Source organism: Salvelinus alpinus, chromosome 16 (assembly GCF_045679555.1).
Source record: "Salvelinus alpinus chromosome 16, SLU_Salpinus.1, whole genome shotgun sequence".
In the NCBI taxonomy this organism is placed as follows: Eukaryota; Metazoa; Chordata; class Actinopteri; order Salmoniformes; family Salmonidae; genus Salvelinus; species Salvelinus alpinus.
In genome coordinates, this window is record NC_092101.1 from 21,039,277 (window position 1) to 21,053,899 (window position 14,623).

The 14,623-nt window shown below is 40.3% G+C and overlaps 2 protein-coding genes across 8 annotated transcripts in view; one reads left to right on the forward strand and one right to left on the reverse strand.

The window, feature by feature from the left end:
- LOC139541107 (deoxyhypusine hydroxylase-like) lies at positions 1-8,476 on the reverse strand. Of its 3 annotated transcripts, none has more exons than XM_071345348.1 (6): positions 7,801-8,329; positions 7,150-7,455; positions 6,957-7,033; positions 3,867-4,037; positions 2,723-2,975; positions 1-577 (listed from the first exon to the last, which is right to left on the reverse strand). In XM_071345348.1, exons 2-6 carry the CDS (start codon positions 7,421-7,423, stop codon positions 261-263), a joined length of 1,092 nt encoding a protein of 363 aa, XP_071201449.1. In that variant the 5' UTR covers positions 7,424-7,455; positions 7,801-8,329; the 3' UTR covers positions 1-260. The 3 variants fall into 3 exon arrangements, with proteins under 3 accessions (XP_071201449.1, XP_071201450.1, XP_071201451.1); XM_071345349.1 differs by having other exon boundaries at positions 3,867-4,007; positions 7,801-8,327; XM_071345350.1 differs by lacking the exon at positions 3,867-4,037 and having other exon boundaries at positions 7,801-8,476.
- The window catches only part of osbpl1a (oxysterol binding protein-like 1A), a 25,892-nt gene continuing 18,732 nt past the window's right edge, over positions 7,464-14,623 (forward strand). For 3 of the 5 annotated variants that reach the window (XM_071345343.1, XM_071345346.1, XM_071345347.1), the window contains exons 1-6: positions 9,947-9,967; positions 13,460-13,589; positions 13,826-13,911; positions 14,018-14,092; positions 14,240-14,351; positions 14,517-14,602. In XM_071345343.1, coding sequence (XP_071201444.1) covers positions 9,962-9,967; positions 13,460-13,589; positions 13,826-13,911; positions 14,018-14,092; positions 14,240-14,351; positions 14,517-14,602 — 495 coding nt within the window. In that variant the 5' untranslated portion in view covers positions 9,947-9,961. Of the gene's footprint in view, positions 7,483-8,540; positions 9,206-9,946; positions 9,968-13,459; positions 13,590-13,825; positions 13,912-14,017; positions 14,093-14,239; positions 14,352-14,516; positions 14,603-14,623 lie in introns of those variants that run through there. The other 2 variants (XM_071345345.1, XM_071345344.1) reach the window with 2 other exon arrangements.

Sequence of the window (14,623 nt, forward strand, 5' to 3'; positions counted from 1 at the left end):
TTACATTATCTTGACAATTTATTAATGTAGCTTCCATGAAAACAATGAATAAACAAACTAAAACATGGCACAATGCACTGTAATATTATTATTACACTGCCTTGTCTCAGAGGCCAATAATCACTGGCAAGAGTCAAGATCGTTTCAATGAATGAAAATGGGTCTAAGTGATAATGAGTTATGACATCTGCGGAAAGCTCTTACAGCGCTGTATAGCAGTTCTCCTATAGCTTCCAATGTCCATGCTTGCCGTTTGGCCCTCACTGCTCCCCTTGCAGTCGTAGTAGTCCGTCAGCGTACTGGAACTGTGTGCCGTTCTCATACTCCAGCATGTCCAGGGCTACCTCACAACTCTCCTTCACCACGCGCTCTGCATCTTTCCTATAGCGCTCCAGGATCTTCATACACTCCTCCTTGCCGATGGATCCCAGGGCCTCTGCACACTCGTGTCTCACCATGGCATTCTCCCCGTCCAGCTCCAGAGCTGCCTGCAGCTGGGGGATGCTGGCTGGGTGCTGGATCTGACCCAGGACGTAGCCAATCTCATGGCGGAACAAGGCACTGCTACACTGAAGACCTGTGAAGGATAAAAGTGTTGGTGTTTTCAGAGACACTGATAGGAGGGTTACGTAATGATTCAGAGACGCTGATAGTGGAGGGTTACGTAATGATTCAGAGACGCTGATAGTGGAGGGTTACGTAATGATTCAGAGACGCTGATAGTGGAGGGTTACGTAATGATTCAGAGACGCTGATAGTGGAGGGTTACGTAATGATTCAGAGACGCTGATAGTGGAGGGTTACGTAATGATTCAGAGACGCTGATAGTGGAGGGTTACGTAATGATTCAGAGACGCTGATAGGGGGGTTACGTAATGATTCAGAGACGCTGATAGTGGAGGGTTACGTAATGATTCAGAGACGCTGATAGTGGAGGGTTACGTAATGATTCAGAGACGCTGATAGTGGAGGGTTACGTAATGATTCAGAGACGCTGATAGTGGAGGGTTACGTAATGATTCAGAGACGCTGATAGTGGAGGGTTACGTAATGATTCAGAGACGCTGATAGTGGAGGGTTACGTAATGATTCAGAGACGCTGATAGTGGAGGGTTACGTAATGATTCAGAGACGCTGATAGTGGAGGGTTACGTAATGATTCAGAGACGCTGATAGTGGAGGGTTACGTAATGATTCAGAGACGCTGATAGTGGAGGGTTACGTAATGATTCAGAGACGCTGATAGTGGGGGTTACGTAATGATTCAGAGACGCTGATAGTGGAGGGTTACGTAATGATTCAGAGACGCTGATAGTGGAGGGTTACGTAATGATTCAGAGACGCTGATAGTGGAGGGTTACGTAATGATTCAGAGACGCTGATAGGAGGGTTACGTAATGATTCAGACGCTGGTAGGAGGGTTACGTAATGATTCAGACGCTGGTAGGAGGGTTACGTAATGATTCAGAGACGCTGATAGTGGAGGGTTACGTAATGATTCAGAGACGCTGATAGTGGAGGGTTACGTAATGATTCAGAGACGCTGATAGTGGAGGGTTACGTAATGATTCAGAGACGCTGATAGTGGAGGGTTACGTAATGATTCAGAGACGCTGATAGTGGAGGGTTACGTAATGATTCAGAGACGCTGATAGTGGAGGGTTACGTAATGATTCAGAGACGCTGATAGGAGGGTTACGTAATGATTCAGACGCTGGTAGGAGGGTTACGTAATGATTCAGACGCTGGTAGGAGGGTTACGTAATGATTCAGAGACGCTGATAGTGGAGGGTTACGTAATGATTCAGAGACGCTGATAGGGGGGTTACGTAATGATTCAGAGACGCTGATAGTGGAGGGTTACGTAATGATTCCGAGACGCTGATAGTGGAGGGTTACGTAATGATTCAGAGACGCTGATAGTGGAGGGTTACGTAATGATTCAGAGACACTGATAGGAGGTTACGTAATGATTCAGAGACACTGATAGGAGGGTTACGTAATGATTCAGAGACACTGATAGGAGGGTTACGTAATGATTCAGAGACGCTGATAGGAGGGTTACGTAATGATTCAGAGACGCTGATAGGAGGGTTACGTAATGATTCAGAGACGCTGATAGGAGGGTTACGTAATGATTCAGAGACGCTGATAGTGGAGGGTTACGTAATGATTCAGAGACGCTGATAGGAGGGTTACGTAATGATTCAGAGACACTGATAGGAGGGTTACGTAATGATTCAGAGACGCTGATAGGAGGGTTACGTAATGATTCAGAGACGCTGATAGGAGGGTTACGTAATGATTCAGAGACGCTGATAGGAGGGTTACGTAATGATTCAGAGACGCTGATAGTGGAGGGTTACGTAATGATTCAGAGACGCTGATAGGAGGGTTACGTAATGATTCAGAGACGCTGATAGGAGGGTTACGTAATGATTCAGAGACGCTGATAGGAGGGTTACGTAATGATTCAGAGACGCTGATAGTGGAGGGTTACGTAATGATTCAGAGACGCTGATAGTGGAGGGTTACGTAATGATTCAGAGACGCTGATAGTGGAGGGTTACATAATGATTCAGGACAAGAAAATGTGATTATGTGAATACGAATGTGGCTGCACATTTTGCAGAAAATAAGCTCTTCAATGCTACAAATTCACTCCTTTATTGACAATTGCCATAGACAGCATAGTCTAAGAAGGACTGCCAGTCTCTCTCACCATCTCCTAGAGCCAGGACAGCCTCTTCGGTGCCCAGGTTGCGGAGGGCGAACATGGCCCTGTAGCGCTCAAACAGCGGCAGGCTCTCATCCAGGAGCTGTGTCCTCAGCTCAGGGACAGTCTTCCTCTGGGCTGGGGGAGCAGGGTCCACAGAACAGTAAGGGTTTCCGTCGGTGCCCTCCTCTCCATTCTGGTCCCCACCAGATATCAGCCACTCCAGCCGCCTGACAGCCAACTGGCACGTCTCTGCCACCTGGAGGAGAACGAGAGTACTGCCATGACCATCATACAGGCACTGTAGGGGCCGATTGACACCTTTCCTACTCACTTCAGTATTTGGTATTCAGACTTACCTCATTCAGTTGCATAACGCGCTCTGCAGGTGTGGCTACCTTGCACGCTCTGAATACATTTCTTTCAACTGCTGAAAACCCTCCCACTTGCTAACCAACAGATTTTATTTGAGTTTATTCAATAGGGTTTATTACATTTATCTTAAGCCATCCCTTTTAGTTTTAATTTAGTCAGACTCACTAGAATATAATTGAGAACAGGTTCAGAATATTAGGTATAAAATAGAAAGTGTAACATGTAAAGTGTTGGTCCCATGAGCTGAAATAAAAAATCCCAGAAACATTCCATTTGTACAAAAAGCTTATTTCGCTCATTTTGTGCACAAATTTGTTAACATTCCTGTTAGTGAGAATTTCTTTCTTGAAATTTGACAAAGTTAGAACTTGTTTCTTGGCTATTAACATTGTTTTGTTCACAAGCTAAGTTGTTTTTCAACGTTGGCTTGAGTCTGCTGCCTCTGACAGCGAAGAGACACCCTAGTCAGATCCCAAATCTCTCTCTCACATGTGACAGGAATGGAGTGGCACCATTAGCACAGTAACATCCTGCCCTTAAAGGGGCAGCTGAAGATTCTGATATTTTCATTAAAAGACTGAGGTCACAAAAAATGAAATTGAGCAATATACCACATTTCTTACTAATACATTTCTTGTTTTAGAAACAAAGCGTGGTAATCAGTATTTTTTTTAAAATGTAATTATGGCACAAACATATTTTGGCTGGTAAAATAAAATCATAGTGCCTGGTAGATTTTTTCCCATCTACTGTACTAATTTTAGGCCCTGCTCACCTTCGATGGCCACTGGCACGTTGGAAAAGTGTGCTCTTCACAAATTAATCTTGGTTTCAACTGTACCGGGCAGATAGACAGCGTGCATGGCGTCTTGTGGTTTGCTGATGTCAACGTTGTGAACAGAGTGCCCCATGGTGGCTGTGGGGTTATGGAATGGACTGGCATAAGCTATGGACAATGAACACAATTGCATTTTATCGATGGCAATTTGAATGCAGAGATATGGTGACGAGATCATAAAGGCCCATTGTCATGCCGTTCATCATCTCATGCTTCATGATAATGGACTGCCCCATAATTCCTGGAAGCTGAAAATGCCCCAGTTCTTCCATGGCTTGCATACTCGGCCATGTTACTGATTGAGCATGTTCCCACCAATATCCAACAACTTTGCACAGCCATTGAAGTGGAGTGGGTCAACATTACATAGAACACAATCAACAGCCTGATCAACTCTATGCGAAGATGTTGCGCTGGATGAGGCAAATGGTGGTCACACCAGATACTGACTGGTTTTCTAATCCACGCCCAATCTTTTTTTAAAAGGTATCTGTGACCAACAGATGCATATCTGTATTTCCAGTCGTGAAATCCATAGATTAGGGCCCAATTAAATTATTTCAATTGACTGATTTCCTTATATGAACTGTAACTCAGTAAAATCTTTGAAATTGTTGCATATTGCATTTTATTTTTGTTCAGTGTGACTATGCATATTCGTCTCTGTATAAACACCAATTGTTAGATTAAAAAATATTCAGATCTTGTAGACAATTTAGGGGTAAGACAGTATTTTATACAGCATTAAAAAAAGGTTTGGAGAGGCTTTACACAAAATATATTGATGATTAAAAAATTGGTACATCTCCTTCATCCTGAAAGTCGTCATATTCAGTTCAACCCATGGTAATGTTGGAAGATTAGTGTACATAGAATTACAATAGGGAGAATAGTGTACAATAGTAGGCTATACCCTCATCTATTGCCTGCACTAATAGGGTTCAAACTGTTACGGCGTGGTCTCCTTAACGATTTAATTAGCCTATTGTCAATAACGATCCTAAACTGCACGGTCGTGACAGCGTTTACAGAGGCTCAAATGAAGCTAAATGAAAACAAATGGAATGATAATGTAGGCTATACCAACTGAAGGGAACTAACAGTAAATTAGCAGTTGAATATGTGTGGTTATTAGGCCTACCGACGGTCGATACTGATAGTGGGTAATATTTAACATGATAGAAATAGGAAACAATGTCGGGCCAGCCTATAATTAAGACATTTGAGAATGCCCACCCTAGCAAGTTAAAAAGCCGTACAATTGAAATTCTGCATAATGGCACAGTATTTTATCAACTTTGTGGGAAAGTTAATATGTTGACATGCTTCAATTTGCTGCCATATGACTGGTTTCATTTGTCTCCAGTGATTAAGTTCAAATAGATATACAGTGAATTCGGAAAGTATTCAGATCAGACCCCTTGACTATTTCCACATTTTGTTACGTTACAGCCTTAATCTAAAATTGATTAAAATTGCCCCCCCCCCCCCTCGATCTACACACAATACCCCATAAAGACAAAGCAAAAACCGTTTGTTTTTTTGCAAAAAAAATAAATACATTATTTACATAAGTATTCAGACCCTTTACTCAGTACTTTGTTGAAGCACCTTTGGCAGTGATTACAGCCTTGAGTCTTCTTGGGTATGACGCTACAAGCTTAGCACACCTGTATTTGGAGTTTCTCCCATTCTTCTCTGCAGATCCTCTCAAGCTCTGTCAGGTTGGATGTGGAGCATCGCTGCACAGCTATTTTCAGGTCTCTCCAGAGATGTTCGAAGGGTTCAAGTCCGGGCTCTGGTTGGGCCACTCAAGGACAATCAGAGACTTGTCCTGAAGACGCTTGGCTGTGTGCTTGGGGTCGTTGTCCTGTTGGAAGGTGAACCTTCACTCAGTAAGAGTCCCTGAGCACTCTGGAACAGGTGTTCATCAAGGATCTCTTTACTTTGCTCCGTTCATCTTTCCCTCAATCCTAACTAGTCTCCCAGTCCCTGCTGCTGAAAAACATCCCCACAGCATGATGCTGCCACCACCATGCTTCACTGTAGGGCTGCTGGTGCCAGGTTTCCTCCAGACCATGTCAGAATCACCTCCCGACCAGCTCTAGGAAGTCTTGGTGGTTCCAAACTTCTTCCATTTAAGAATGATGGAGGCCACTGTGTTCTTGGACCTTCAATGTGGCAGAAACTTTTTGGTACCATTCTCCAGATCTGTGCCCTGACACAATCCTGTCTGAGCTCCACGGACAATTCCTTCGACCTCATGGCTTAGTTTTTACTCCATCATGGACTGTCAACTGTGGGTCCTTATATAGACAGGTGTGCCTTAGCAAATCATGTCCAATCAATTGAATTTACCACAGGTGGACTCAAATCAAATTGTAGAAACATCAATGGAAACAAGATGCAAGGGGAGTTCAATTTCGAGTCTCATAGCAAAGGGTCTGAATACTTATTTACATGTACCCGTTTTTTACTTGTAATAAATTTGCTAACATTTCTAAACCTGTTTTTCATTTTGTCATTATGGGGTTGTGTGTAGATTGACCAGGATTTTTAAAAATCCATTTTAGAATACGGCTGTAAAATAAGAAAATGTGGAAAAAGTAAATTGCACTGTAAAACAAGCATGATATTTACAATTCCCTTATCCAAACAGATTCCTAATTTACCTAGCTATAATCAAGTTGTAAATTACAGTGCATGGAGTATGGTGTTATTCTATTGAAAAAAAAAAAAGTAGATGCTTTTACCACTTGGAACCAGTAGGTCGCTAGACTATTCATGGTTTCCTTGGGCATAAAGTTGGTGGAATTAAGTCAAGGTCAGAATATGGCATATCTCCACACCAAATGAATAGCATAATATTCTCAGGCTTAAATTCAAGGTCAGAATACACAGAGAGAGAAGTACATAAAGGGAATTCCCCCTCAATGAATATTACTATATGTAAATGCTGTGTATTTTGTTTGATTTCCACAATCTCTTTGCTATTAATTTATATCCAATATGCCTCGTTTTACATACCTCGATGACTGGGTCCTCAGAGTACTCTTTCAGTATGTCAAGGACCTCGAGGTTCCCAATAGCTCCTAATGCTTCCCCTAAACAGATTTTTTTAAAGTGAACCGTTTAGATAAGCACTATTACATTCTGTTAACATGTTTATCAATACAGTATGTATATAAATGAGAGTGGACTCATGATCTGGCATACTGACCTGCTTCATGCCTGACCATAGGCTCCTGTGTTATGTCTTTCAGAACAGTCTCTAGCGTGGGGATGGCTCTCTCATCCTGCATTTGGCCCAGGCAATATGCCAACTCATGTTTCAACAGAGCAGAGTCATCCACAAAAGTCTGACTGATCCATTCTATGGCCTCTGGTCCACCCACATTACGCAGGGTGAAGAGTGCTCTGAACCGTGTTGTCAGGTCCTGCTTTGGATTGACCAGAATTTTGCCCACTGCTGCCACCTCCTGCTCACTTGCCATTCTGAGAATAATAATGGCTGTAGCTACTGTATCTGAAAAGAGGGAAAATATCAGAAAAGGTGAGGATGATAAGTGAATTAACTGAATATGTAGTTAGCTATTGCACATCTAGTACAAAACACGAAATTCAATCAAACAAGTTTCCCTAGTATAAAACTAGACAGCTGCATTGCTGGTTCACATCATCTATGCTTTTCAGGCTAGCAGCCTAGCTAGCTTTAGTTACAGAACCAGTAAGCTAACGTTAGCGAGTAAAGATGTTTGATAACATGGCTAGCTAGCTACGTTTGCTAATTAATATCATGCCATATCCAAGCCGAGTCTAGCTTAGTAAAATACTTCACTGAAACAGCTCAAAGATAATTAATCATACTCACTTCACGGGAATTTTCGGTAACAGTTCGCTACAAGCAGCACTTCATATTTCCCACATGGACAAGAAAGTTCCACAGGCACAAAGCAGAGAGGATGAGTCGACCCGAGACGGTTTACTCTGCCAAAAATCTGGATGGTCGAATTTGGTCAACAAAATATGTAATTGCTCATTTGCTATGTGAGGCTTATTTGATCGAATAGAAGTTTCGTAATGGATAGTTGTTACTGATGCACTGAGTGACGGACGCACGTGGTATGTTGGCAACTTTGGGCGAAAGAAAACGAATTTACTGTGGAGATGTGCCTGTTGTTCATATTTGCATATTGCGGTTAAGGAAGTGCACGTGTGCAAAAACTCAATTCGCCTTTGCGTTCCTGAACAACGCGACAAAAAAAAACGTTGGCAAAGGTTCGTCTGCAAAACTCAGTCCACTCTGTTCATAACATATTTTAGTTTTGGGAACATAAAACTGTATTGAGATCAAATGTTTAATCGATAAGAAAATTTGCAGAATGTCGGCCAAAATCCATCTCGTTCCATCTTCTCCCACTGCCGGCCACTGGAATTCCTCCCACTACCATTTCTGGTAGTGAGTAGAAAGGCGAAGTGAATGCTTCACATTTATACTTCCGGTGAAATATCTGTCTCTTTGTTCGATCTGTGGATAGAACGGTCACTCGACTATCGTGTCAATATAATAGATCATCTTTGCACACAGTCTCTGCGCGTGACCAAGAAACACTACAACCTTGCGCTTCCGGGGCACAGTTTAGTTTAACATATGAAATGGAAGGACTCAAATGATTCAAGTAAAATGCCATAATCACTCACGTCGATAATTAATTAATAGTTTGTATTGGAAAATATTGAAGCGTTGGAAAGTAAATTAATTCATTATATGGTAAGTATATCCCAGAAGAATAACACATGCATTGTACTAGGCTATACAATTTGAGTAGAAATAGGTCTATGATTTACATAGGGTACAGTAGTAATAATATCAAATTAATGTAATCAGAGGAGCATTTTTGATAATGCAACACTTTCCCGGGACAAGTGCGCGTGCACATCGTGAATACCTTAGATCAGCTGATCACTGTAAACATAGATGTGTGACAAGCTCGCAGTTGGCGTTTATCAATTGTCGTTGTAATTAAAGGCTGAAATGCAGGATGCTTGATATAGTTCCCAACTATGTGGCCTGCTGATCTGACTTGTGATGTAGTTAGTTTATGCGTATTGCGAAACACTTTCACCCGAGAGCGCACAAAAACAGGAAGAGTTCCAACCGAGGGATTAGAAAATCACATGCTAATGAAAAACTAGCCTACTCCAGGAGAAGTTGAGCAGCAAAGACTGCGAAAACAATCCCCCGGCTGAAGGACACCCGCTGAACGATTTTTACGGTTAGTTCATATTTAGTTTTTCTTTTAATTGTGTATCTTTCATTACATGTCTTCATGTTTGTGGCCAGTGTTGGTGTTAATAGTCCTAAGGTAACCAATAATGTTCTGAAACCAGCTGGGTCGTATTTAGTAGGCAAAACGTGTCACTTCGTTCATAAACGTTGTCTCCGTACTGAACACGACCACTTGACCTTTCAATCTCATTCACGATTTCTGTCAATTAGGGAATTAATCTTATCAGCAGTAATGTTTGTTCACAAATATATCTATTTATCTTTTCAGGTTGCCCATTGTGTGACGTGATGAAAAAAATTGGTGTTCATGTGGGGAGTTTATTTCCCCTAATGTCTTGTGTCCTCTTGCAAACATCATGATGTTGTAGCCTAAACATTTCAGATAACATTTCAAACACATCCCATTGGCTACTCCAATCAAATTGACCCATCTAGACGTTTTGTCTATCAAACACCTGTGATAATTTCAGGAAATTTGAAATCAGCTATTTAGTCACATACTTAGTTTTGCTAAGTAATGGCTTCTCATAATCTTGCGGTTCAATCAAGGATGTCACAAGATAGGCCGATGTTTTTTTTAATTTCTAGAATGTTACATTTACCAGTGGTGAGATGGCTCAACCAGGGGATGACAGAAATAATAATATATGTTTTATTTTTACATTTTTGGTTTAGAAAAAAATGTAACTGTAAGCCTAGAAGCTGAATTGCTGTATAGTGGGTTCTGAAATTGACATCCTTGATGAAGGTGAGTTAAAATTGTTGTATAAAATATAATTAAAATACTGAACTATATTGTATGCAAAAATCATTTATTCTAATTAATAAACTTGCTCATAGACATATTTTTTTATATTTTTTATTAGTTAAAAAAAATTCTCAAAAAGGTATGGGTCAAAATGATTGAGACCCCTGTTTTCAATTCCTCACCTTGCGAGGATAATGGCAATGAGCCTTTTTCTAAAATGTTTTATGAGTTGGAGAATATATTGGGAGGGATCTTAGACCATTCCTCAGTACAGAATCCTTCCAGATCCTTGATATCCTTGTCTGTGCTTATGGACTGCCATCTTCAGTTCAAACCACAGGTTTTCGATACGTTTCAAGTCCGGAGACTGAGATGGATCTTGCAAAATGTAGATTTATGTGGCCAATTAACCATTTAAAAATGGCACCATAACATCAAAGATCCATCACCATATTTTACAGTAGGTATGGGGTTCTTTTCTGCTCACGCATTCTCATTTCGATGCCAAATCCACCACTGGTGTTTGTGACCAATAAGCTCTGTTTTCATGTCATCCAACAAATGTAAATGCCTGCCGTTTCCTGAATGGCCTTGGCACTTGGATTGGAACCGGTGCTTTGGTCAGAAGACATGAAAATAGAGCTCTTTGGCCACGTACACCAGTGGTGGGTTTGGCATCGAAATGCATAAGCAGAAAAGATCCCCATAAGCTTACCTACTGTAAAATATGGTGCTGTATCTTTGATGTTATGGGGCTTTCTTGCTTACACTGGTCCTGGGGCCCTTGTTAAGGTCAACGGCATCATGAACTTTACCCAGTACCAGGACATTTTAGCCAAAAACTAGGTTGCGTCTGCCGGGAGGCTAGTGGATCTTCCAGCAAGACAATAACCCCAAGCACTCATCAAAATCCACAAAGAAATTGTTAATGGCCATCCTATATTCCGGACTTGAACACCATTGAAAACCTTTGCTTTGAATTGAAGAGGGCAAGTCTATAAGTGCAGATAAGGGATCTCAAGGATCTGGAAAGATTCTCTATGGCATAAGATCCCACCCAATGTGTTCTCCAACTCATAAAACATTTTAGAAAAAGGCTCAAGTTGAGGTATTGAAAGTAGAGGTCAACCGATTTAATCGGAATTGCCGATTTAATTAGGGCCGTTTTCATAACAATCGGTAATCTGTATTTTTGGACACTGATCATGGCCGATTACATTGCACTCCGAGGAGACTGCGTGGCAGGCTAACTACCTGTTATGCGAGTGCAGCAAGGAGCCAAGGTAAGGTGCTAGCTAGCATTAAACGTATCTTATAAAGAACAATCAATCCTAACATAATCACTAGTTAACTACACATTGTTGATGATATTATTAGTATTATTAGATATTATCTAGCTTGTCCTGTGTTGCATATAATTGATGCAGTGCCTGTTAATATATCATTGAATCACAGCCTACTTCGCCAAACGGGTGATTTAACAAGCGCATTCATAAAAAAAGCACTGTCGTTGCACCAATGTGTACCTAACCATAAACATCAACACCTTTCTTAAAATCAATACACAAGTATATATTTTTTAAACCTGCATATTTAGTTAATATTGCCTGCTAACATGAATTTCTTTTAACTAGGGAAATTGTCACTTCTCTTGTTCTGTGCAACAGAGTCAGGGTATATGCAGCAGTTTGGGCCGCCTGGCTCGTTGCGAACTAATTTGCCAGAATTTTACGTAATTATGACATAACATTGAAGGTTGTGCAATGTAACCGCAATATTTAGACTTAGGGTTGCCACCCGTTCGATAAAATACGGAACGGTTCTGTATTTCACTGAAAGAATAGACGTTTTGTTTTCGAAATGATAGTTTCCGGATTTGACCATATTAATGACCTAAGGCTCGTATTTCTGTGTGTTATTATATTATAATTAAGTCTATGATTTGATAGAGCAGTCTGACTGAGCAGTGGTAGGCAGCAGCAGGCTCGTAAGCATTCATTCAAACAGCACTTTACTGCTTTACTTTACTGCTTCAAGCATTGCGATGTTTATGACTTCCAGCCTATCAACTCCAGAGATTAGGCTGGAAATACTAAAGTACTTATTAGAACATCCAATAGTCAAAGGTATATGAAATACAAATGGTATAGAGAGAAATAGTCCTATAATATCTATAACCTAAAACCTCTTACCTGGGAATATTGAAGACTCATGTTAAAAGGAACCACCAGCTTTCATATGTTCTCATGTTCTGAGCAAGGAACTTAAAAGTCAGCTTTTTTACATGGCACGTATTGCACTTTTAATTTCTTCTCCAACACTTTGTTTTTGCATTATTTAAACCAAATTGAACATGTTTCATTATGAGACTAAATTGATTTTATTGATGTATTATATTAAGTTAAAATAAAAGTGTTCATTCAGTATTGTTGTAATTGTCATTATTATATATAAATAAATCGGCCGATTAATCGGTATCGGCTTTTTTGGGTCCTCCAGTTATCGGCGTTGAAAAATCATAATTGGTCGACCTCTAATTGAAAGGTATTGAAATAAGGGCTGTCAATCATTTTGGCTCCTACCTTTTGAGGAAGAAAATATTACTTTTTAAACAAAATCTATTTCTCTGAGCAATTGTATTAGTGTAAAATATTATTATTTCCCAAATGTTTTGAACATACAATATAGCTCAGTATATGAATGATTTTAATTTATACAGTCATTTTTTTCTCATGTTTATCAAGGGTGTCAATTTGACTCCACTGTATGTACACATAGGAATCATAGGCAAACCTGTTTGCATGTTCCTACTGCAACTTTCCGATTTCATTCAATAACGAAATAATTGTGTGACAGATTGTCTTTGCAACATTTCAGCAGAGTATATGAAGCAAGATTTTTATAGCCACATCCCACCCTGGTGCATCCCAGACATGTTATTTGTGGTGTACGATAAGGAAACTGTATGCTTACGATTTTTCTTGCATGGCTAGTGTGGTGACGGAAACCTTTTCTATTTGTGTTGTTTCCTTGTCCACTTAGGTAATTTCCACTTACATCTTTCATTTAGAAATGTTCCTTTTAGACCAAATAGGCCTTACAATGCATTAGGTAATCTACATGTTTCCAAATGTGGCAACTTTAATCTTGCTTTACTTCTGCAATCCAAGTGAAGAACTAGACACATTTTTGTCCATGATTAAAGCACAAGTAATTTGTGTCTTGAGAGTAACAATGTGTGTACTGTATGTATGGTGCTGCTGTCTGATTGCTGGAAAAGCCTAGATAATGAATTTCCCTCACACTGTTGTAGAGAAGCTACATTTGACCGAAGTGGAACTGACCACCTTACATTTTTAATTTACTGTATGATCTTAATTAGTCTTAGAGTAGATCTGATTTTCAGTTGTTTGGTTGAATGTGCAATGTATATCAGTATTAGGAGTAGTAGCCTAAATCTTAGTCTTTCAGTGCTGTGATCTTCTTATTCAGTCATCTATGGAGGATCTGGATCCAGAAGACCAGTTTCTGCGTCATGCCAGAAATGGGAATCTTGCAGGCATCCAGAAGCTTCTCATGTCCAAGATTAAAGAAGAGGCCAACATCAACATCAACTGCAAAGGTAACATGAAGTAGTTGCTTGCTGCTGGTCAGTTATTTGAATGAGTGAAGCTCTTCATTAGTATACAACAGTATTGAGGAATTTGACTGAGTGTAATTTATATACATTGTTGGTCTAGAAAAAGGGTTTAGCTAACTTTAGGCCCAGGGGCATAACCCTGCAGGATGGTTGCACTTACTGTTATCTATCTACACAGGAATGCTAGGCAGAAATTTGAGTGTCTAATCTGTCCTCAGGTAAGAGTAAGTCTAACCTGGGATGGACGCCTCTCCACCTGGCCTGTTACTTTGGACACAGAGCAGTGGTGGAGGAATTACTCAAGGTACAGTAAGAAGTGTCTATTTTTAATTAAGAGATGGATGATTGTTTTTGAAACATATATATTTTGCAGAATTAATGTGTGTACGTGTGTTGGATATTCCCTGCAGGCAGGAGCAGATGTTAATTTGCCAAATAATGTAGGAGACACACCACTGCACAAAGCTGCCTTCACCGGAAGGAAGGTACCAAATTGTACAAAACATTTTGATGTCTTATTTGAGTTTATTTTTCATTTTATATGCATGTTTGACTTTTTGATATTGGCTGTTGAATTCCATGCATGCGTTTATTCATTCACTCAACCAGTAACTCAATTATGCAATGTTCAGGAGGTTGTCATGCTGCTGCTAAGCTATGATGCATGTGCCACTGTCATCAATGGAACAGCACAGATTCCTAAAGATGTCACTCAGAATGGGGATATCAAAAACATGCTGGGAGGTAAGTGAATGTTCATAACATATTAATAACAGTGTAATATGTCCATAACATATTCAGAATAGTTTATCAACTTATTTTATGTTGGCCAAAAAGAAGCACCTGAATCAGTGTTTGTTACAAATCTTTGAGTCAATTATAGCATGAATTCTTTCTCAATCCATTCAGCGGCGGAGAGAACAGAGGAGCGAAAACTAGAAGAAGAGCTTTTAGAGGCAGCGAGAGAGGGAGACCTTTCTACCCTGTCACAATTGGTGAGCGCTTGACTCGTGTTC